Here is an 8,527-nt window from a genome sequence, read left to right as displayed (position 1 = left end):
CATGGTGCATAAAATGCCAAAAACTGAAATTATTGCGCTAAATTCTGAATGTAAATATAAGCACTCCATTTTATTTAAAGCTTAATAAAGCCAACATAAGAACAGAATATTAAAAGCTGTTAGAAAAGATAGATCACCTACAAAGGAAAACCTATAAGTATTACAGCAGACTTCTCAATACAAACAATGGCATCAAGAGGAGCATGGAGTGAAGTTTTTCAGATCCTAAAGGAAAATGACTGCCAAGCCAGACTGAAGTACACTGCAAAACAATCCTTCCCATGAAAGGAGAAATAAGATACTTCCATCACAAAGAACAGCTGAAGAACTTCATGATCACCAAACCAACCCTGAAACAAATACTGAAATACATTCTAGATACACATAGGGAAAAACCACTAAGCAAGGCAGACAAACAGAATGGAAAGGTAAAAACACAACAGCAGAAATATAACATGTCAACAAATATATATAATACTTATAATCATTAATGGAAATGGTCTCAATTCTTGCAGAATGGATCAAGAAACAACATCCAACCATATGCTGTCTACAAGTAACCCATCTAACCCAAAAGGAAATCATAGACTGAAAGTCAAAGGATGAAAAACAATACTTCATGCAACAGAAACCAAAAATTGGGGATAGCTATTCCCTTTGCAGACCATGTGAACTTCAAACCAAGAATGATCCAAAAAGATAAAGAAGATCACTACATACTAGTTAGGGGAAAACTTCAGGAGGAAGACATAAAAATATTAAATATATATGCACCAAATTCCAGAGCACCCAGTTGTATAAAACAAGTATTAACAGTAATGAAAAACCAAATTAGCAGTAACACAATTATAACAGGAGACCTTAACACACCATTTACACCAAGGGACAGGTCAACCAGACAGAAATTCAGCAAGGAAATAACAGAACTAAATCACACTGTGAACAAATTGACCTGATAGACATATACAGAGTGTTCCATCCAACAACATCAAAATACACATTCTTCTCAGCAGTACATGGGTCATTCTCTAAAAGAGACCATATATTAACTCACAGAACATATTTAATTAAATGCAAAAGAGTTGAAATTATCCCGTGCATGTTATCGGATCATACTGCCATGAAACTAGAAATTAATGATAAAAGTTACTGCAAAAAATCCCACAACCACATGGAAACTGAAAAACACAGTCTTGATTAATCAGTGGGTCACAAGGGAAATTAAAGAAGAAATTAAACAATGCCTAAAAGCTAATGAAAAGTGAAGAGAACAAGAGATATTGTGACAGCTATTGTTGATTTCCTATTGTCTGGTCCGAAGGCCCATAATGCTTTCATTCTTTTTTATTGATTTTATACCATTTTGTTTAGTCTGAATTTATTGCATGTGTTGTTCTTTCTTTACAATAAACAGTGCAACCATAAACAAAAAAAACACACTAGATTACGTGTAAATTAATAATTTTTCATGAGAACATCAAAGAATGTCATTACATTTCAATAAAAATATGGAATCTGGAGGTACCAGACTGACATAATAAAACAGGACCAAGACTCACTACTAGGGGTGAAGTTACCCTAGGCCATGTGATCAGAAAATTAAGTTGGAAGAAATTTATGGATTACTGAAGGCTGAGTTTGCTAGAGAATCAGAGTGTGAGGATAACAGATGTGCATACTTTGGGGGTACACATCTGTTGAAGCTGTAAAAGTATCTCACAAGGAGAAACTTCCATCAACTACAGTTATCCTTGTATTTCTCTACCCCAAATGTCTAAAACCAGGCAGTAATACAGTTGGTGTCTACAAGAGGTAGCTCTGTGCTTCCAAATATTCTCAACTTTCTGAATGCTCAGGTAGCAGGAGACATGCATGCTGTGTCCCTCCATCGCAGGGAGGCAAAATAAGGGATCAGCTCAGCTCTCAAGAGCCCTGGTCTCATGGAGAAACCCAGAACCCTTTGGAAAATTTGCCAAAAAGTCACCTGGTGTTAATGATATCCTCCAGGGAGCGCATGAGCTCCAACACGGAAACACTGAGGGCTCATGCTCTCAAATCACGGCTTTCCATCCTGACCTCCATCCTGTGTTCATCTCTCTTATTAAAGTGATTTCACTCCCTTACAATGACCCCAAAGTTTGAGATCTTTCTTGTATCAATTAAAAAGACTGATATAAATAGCATTGACAGGGGGCCTTGGATTTAGTTCAGTGGCATAAGAGTCTGCCTGGCAAATGAGAGGTCATGAATTTGATCTCCACTACCAAAAATAAATAGCATCAACATAAACATTGCGTCAGCTTTGGGGTATGACTGTCCCAGTTTGTACTTTTAAACTTAGCCATGTTAAGTGCTTTCTGAATACAGTGGCAGCCCTGGCATTGGGTGGACACTCCCAGTCTACAGAGGTGACAGGAGTAACAAGTCCCACACACCACTAAAACCCTGCTAGAGCCGCAGGTATCTTTAATAACCACAGGAGTCCTCTGTGACTTCGTGTCACTGTGACTTTAGGTCACTAGGTGAGAAGGGCCTGGCAGTCTCATCTACATTCCTTGTGGCTGCAGCTGTCACCTGACTGCATATGGGTATGACATAAGGCCTGCTGGATCCTGCACCAGCTTTCATGCTGAAGGTTCTTCAGGCCAGGGGTCTTGTGCCAAATATAACAACACGGGTCTTTAATGCACAGTGCTTGGGCGCCTCTCTGTGCTGGCTCTCACCCCACCTTTGTGCTGGGGTTGCCTCTGTGGGGTCTCTGCAGTGTCCTCCCTCCTGCAGTGGTTCCTGTCTGTGCCTGCAGATGTCCAGTGCTTGCTTTGAATGCCAGATGGTGGCATCCATACCCACACCTCTTGGAATGTTCACATCTGTGGAGTGAGTGTTCAGGGACAGCTTGGATGTATGCGGTCTGTGCAGTAGCAGCAGTTGAGCCGACAATTTCCCTGAACACACAGGAGACACCGTTGTGGTTTAGTGTGGTAAGTTGTCCCAAGACCTGCTGCTGACTCTCAAGAAGTGAGACTGTGGTCACATGTCAGTAATCAATGACCTGCCTTCTCTCACATCCCTGCACCCTTAGCCTGTGATGGGAGTGACAGGATCTCAGTGTCATTTGTGTCAGTTTTCTATTTTTCTGTCGAGCAGCATCTGGCTTCTCTCAGGCTCTGCTGCTCTCCTTTCCATGTGTTCCCTTCAGTTGACTTCAATGTTCACTCCAATAAGTCTTAGTGCCATTTGTCATTTGGTCAGTCTGGGAAATTTTCAAATTGATGAGTTTTCCTTTCCTTTGAGATAATATTGTACCTTATCTTGCTGCTATTTGAAACCATTATATTGTGAGAAATGAACTCTGTTGGGCTGTTTGTGCAGACCATGTCTTTACTGCTGAACTGTATTTATCACCTTTGCATGGTGTACACATCAATGCATTATTGAGATTTCACAATATGTCTTGAACTTTATGTTTTTGCACTGTTCCTTTTCTCCAGAAATGTATTGTGTGTCATAGCTTTTGGTTTATCTTTTTTAATATTCATGAATTCTGCATGAATCTTACCCTCATGCAGTAAGATCAATGTTGAAATATGGAACTGAATGAGATTTTGTGTATTAAATCATTTGTGATTCTACCATACCATACTTAAACTGCATGTTTCTCACCATAAAATACTGATGACTATTGCTAATAATTCACTGTCTAATTCATGTCACCATAGTCCCTGAAAGCCATAGCTCTATATCCTGTGTGCAATGATATGAAAAATGTAGATGATATTGTCACCAGAGTCACACAAGAAGTGATTTTTTTCATGCACTAGTAAATTTCAATGCATATTCACACAATAACAAGAACAGTATTCTCATTTCTTGAAGGAAATGAATCCCATATGTGGATACAATTTCTTTGATGAAATTCTCTAGTAGACTTTTAGACAGTTTCTCTATTTTAGTTATTGTGAAGAAATTTTATAGGAATGTCTCCTCACACAATTTTGTGCAAATGTGCACTTTCAACACTACTAATTATCCACTGACATAACTCACATGAAAAATTAATTTGCTGAATTTAAAGGGTACTAAATTATTTGTACAGTTGCTGAGATAGTGAACAACACAATCACCATTTTTAGGGCTCTAATTTTATCACATCTCCATCGATATGTTTGTTCCCTGTCACTTTTATTCAAAACATACAATATGCATGAAATGCAAACATCTAAAATTATGTTGCTAAGCCTTGAATGTATATAGAAGCACTCTTTATTACTTGAAGCTTAAGAAAATTTTCCACAACAGGCAAGTCCATAATTTAGTAATAGATTTGTGATCACTGTGACTGGGTCAGTGCGTGGGAATGTCATGAATACAAAAGGCCACCGAAAAATGTTTGGATCCCTTAAAATTAGGAAAATGATTTAGATTGACATCGTATTGGTGGTTACAGGTCTAATGGCACATACTCACAAAACATGAGCACTGGAAAATTTAATTGATGAAATGGTTGATACCTAAATTATCTCAATAAGCTTGTCAATTTTTCACAGATTTATAGTTTAAAATGATATACAGCTAAATTTGTATGAAGAAGATGTAATGAAAGAGGAGGGCAGAGAACAATGGCCACACCAGAAAACAAGCCCAGTCTGGGAACCAGCACTATGTGAGGGAACCAGCACCAGACTGTGAATGGCCAGACCCCAGCCCCTTCCAGTGAGTGGGCTGGCAAGCAAGGGGTATCAACCCCGTAAGTAACCAACTTATCTGGAGAAATACAGGCTGTGACAATAACTACAGAGGTGAAATATATCTGGATGCCTGTGGTGCTCTAGGGTTTCACTAACATTGGGCATGCTAGGGCCAGTGCTCTGATCATAGGTTCAGAGGAGAGCGGTACACAATGTGGCATCTAGGGGGGGATCTGCTTCTGAGGGTTGTAGCCATTGATGATTCCCTGTGGTCTTGTTTCAAGCTCCTATATCATTTCCATTGCTTTGTTGGGTTGAATTTTATTCTCTTTTGTTTTGTTTGATTCTCTAAAATCTAATAACGGGGGCAGCTATTTCAAAGATAGCAAGAAATATTATGGTAGCAATTTTTTTTCTCTTTTTCCTTTTTATTGGTACCGGGGATCAAACTCACGACTGCCTGCTTGCAAGGCAGGCGCTTATGCAGCTGTGCTAAATCTCCAGCCCCTATGGTAGCAATTTTAGATTTACTATTGGCTTGTTTTGAAATCTTTTATGGTATTCATTATTTTGTTTTTATTGTTTTGATTCTATTCTGTTCTGTTTGATTTTTCCTATGTTCAAAGGTACCTGCAGCTATTTTACAGACATCAAGAGGCATTGTGGTAACTCTTTTCAATTTCATAATATTTTGAAGTCTTGTATCTCTAACACTGCTTTGTTTTGATTGATTTTATTCTGTTTTTGCTCTTTAAAATAAAAACATGACACAATTAACAACATAAAGGCCCAATTACTACTCAATTTACATAGAAGGAAGTGGATCACAGAAGGATGAAGAGAGAGAGGAGGATCTGGGGTCTCAACAGCTAAAGTCTCCACAGGGTCTCTGTGCAGCTGCTCCTGTACTGGGACCTGGAAGGGCTGGCTCCTGGGAAACAGGATCCCTCTGAGTGCTCCTCAGCTCCCTCTAAAGTTTGGCACACCCCTGGGCTGTGAGGAGCAGGGTCTGTGGGTCCTGATCCCTGCAGAGATGAGGGTTGTGGCTGGGATCACACTACCTGCCCCTCACTGTGGCTCCAGCTTCCATCCAGAATGTTACCCGGTTCCCTGAGCTTCACTGGGACTTGGGTCAGATGAGCACAGCAGAGTCATTTTGACATGTGATAACTAGAGTCCTTTGAGAATGGGCTCTTCTACTCAAAATCTACTTGCCTAGCTGAGACTCAGAGATGAGAAAATACATGAAATAAGAGTGCCAGGGATAAGTCTTACATGGAGAAATCCCCTGTACTGACAAAAACTACCTTTCATCTTCTTTTACGTGCGCTCTTGTGCTGAGGACATGGAATGAAACTGTAGGTAAAGTGGAGTGTATAGTAAGAAATGTTTAATAGCAGATATTTTTACTAAATGAGGGTTCTAGTACAGAAATAATATATAGATATTTGGAAATGTGAAATTTTATTATTTTGGGCTGGGGACTTAGTTCAGCTGCACAGGCACCCGCTTGGCAAGCATGAGGTTGTGAATTCAATTTCTGGACCAGAAAATGTTTTTATTATTAAACAAAAAATGAAGAAGACATCCTTCTTGTCATCAAATGACTGTTTCAGGTGCTTCTCTAGAAACAGAAGATGAAAAGAGCCATTTTGTCTTTCTTTTTCATTTTTTAAAATATTTTAATAAGCCTAAAGACAGAAAGAGCCTTGTCATGTTCATTTAGTCAAATAAAATCAGCTCATTTCTCTTGATAAAAGCCTGTGCATATGAGTCAGTCACATGGCAGTATGCAAAGATAGGGGAGACAACTGGGTTGATGGCTTAAATTGTATTATCTGTGCCATGTTATCGCGATGCTAATGAGCTAAATCTAACCCTGGGAACAAATTTGGCAACACATCTAATGTTGCCTAGTTAGTTTTAAAACATCATATTTTTAAATGTCATAATTCCAAACTTTGGCTTATTACAACCTTTAATGTTACTCTAATGAACTCAGGGATAAACATGTGTAAGATCTGAATCTCACAAAAAAATATTACATACCAACTAAACCATGTTCTGAAAGGTGTTCTCACCTGGGCTAGAAACAAAAGGTGCACATGGAATCCCATTAGAAACAGGAACTCTCATTCCTGAAATCAAGGCGAGGCAGTAATGGTGATGGCCCAGGTGAGGTGAATGCTGGTCGAGGAGGTGGAGGTGATTTAGCTTCCCAGGATGACAGGGACCTTGAGGCCACAGCCACATGATGGATATGTGTGACATCCATGTGTGAAGTGTTCATCTCAGCTCTGCTTGCAGGAAGACTATATGTGCGGGGATCGGGTGTATCAAATAATTTCCTCCTGTTCAGTGGACACGTGCTTCACAGAACATCATGACAATAAGGATGATTTTAGGCAGTACAGAAGTGTATCTATCTTACAACAATTAGGAAAAGATATGTGACTAATGAATATAGAATGAACTTACATAAAATAAAAAAGGATAAAGCCATAGCTTTGAGAATGTTTAGAAAGTAAAATGAATATTATGAAACAATATCATTTTATCTTCGTATTGTCTCTTATTATGCTGACGTAGATAGAAATTTATGCATGTGTATTTCAGAGAAAGAGAGACAAAAGAGACAGAGGGAAAGAAGCCAAAGAGGAATGGTAAATTATATTTCATAAATTCCTAATATCTAAATTATGCAAATAAAATTCCAGCCAGATTATATTTGCAAAAAGAGCTCAACATGGTCCTAGAAACTGCCCTGAATACAGGCCAGCTGTCCCTCTTCCTCCTCTCCTGAGTTCAGGGCTCCTAATGGTGCTGGAATGAGCCTGGGGACCAGGTCTCCTAAGGTGGCCAAAGAGAGGAGAGAGCTGCAAGGTCTCACACCCTATGAAAATGGATGATAAGGGTTTAATATCCTAACCTCAAACATTTACTCTGGCAATAGACAATTGCTCTTCATGATGAGAAAAATAACAACTTCATTTTACATAATGATAATTTGATATTCAAAAGACATAACTTCCCAACATGTACAAGCTACTTTGTGGTTATTGCCTTTTTAAGAAAATTCATATGATAGAATTCAACAAAAAAGAAAAAATATATACATATATAACTGAACTTGAATCTTCAATACTTCATAAGACATCTGAAGCCTGTGTATTTTGGGTCCCTTCCGGTTCTGTGATGGTAACACACAGAGGAAACCCCAGAGGCCAACATGAAGCTCTCAGTCCCCAGCTTCCTGCTCTGCACCTGCTCCTGGAGCTCAGGCCTCCACTCGGTGGATCTCCATCGCCCCCTACTGGTACTAAGGGCCCCTGCAGGGACGTTTGTGTCTGGGCTCACAGCGACATTGTCTCACTGTGTGTCTAGCACAGTAGTAATACATGGCCGTGTCCTCGGTTCTCAGGCTGCTCATCTGCAGATACAGCATGTTCTTGCCGTTGTCCCTGGAGATGGTGAATCGGCCCTTTACGGAGTCTGCGTAGTCTATGTAACTACTACTGCTACTGATGCCTGCGATCCACTCCAGCCCCTTCCCTGGAGCCTGGCGGATTCAGCTCATGTATTAATCATTGAAGGTGAATCCTGAGGCCACGCAGGAGAGTCTCAGGGAGCCCCCAGGTTGTACCAAGCCTCCCCCGGACTCCACCAGCTGCTCCTCACACAGGACACCTGTAAACACAAGGACATCTTGCTCACGACGCTGTTACATATGTCCAGTTGTTTATACTACTCATTTCATTCACTCATTCTGTATTTATTATTTTTCATGAATTACCTTTTAAAATTGCAAGTAGCAAAACCCAGTTCAGCGCCAGCTCCAT

General features: G+C 39.8%; 1 gene segment (V, D, J or C); it reads right to left on the bottom strand.

The window, feature by feature from the left end:
* Window positions 1-8,007: 8,007 nt before the first annotated feature.
* LOC100732541 (immunoglobulin heavy variable 3-21-like) lies at window positions 8,008-8,527 on the bottom strand. The segment is given in 3 exon segments: window positions 8,008-8,247; window positions 8,332-8,375; window positions 8,482-8,527. Coding segments are annotated over 3 exon segments (330 nt in total).

The sequence above is a fragment of the Cavia porcellus genome, unplaced genomic scaffold (assembly GCF_034190915.1).
Source record: "Cavia porcellus strain 051 isolate PalLab524CR breed Dunkin Hartley unplaced genomic scaffold, mCavPor4.1 scaffold_8, whole genome shotgun sequence".
NCBI lineage: Eukaryota > Metazoa > Chordata > Mammalia > Rodentia > Caviidae > Cavia > Cavia porcellus.
This window is presented reverse-complemented; position numbering and strand designations above follow the sequence as displayed.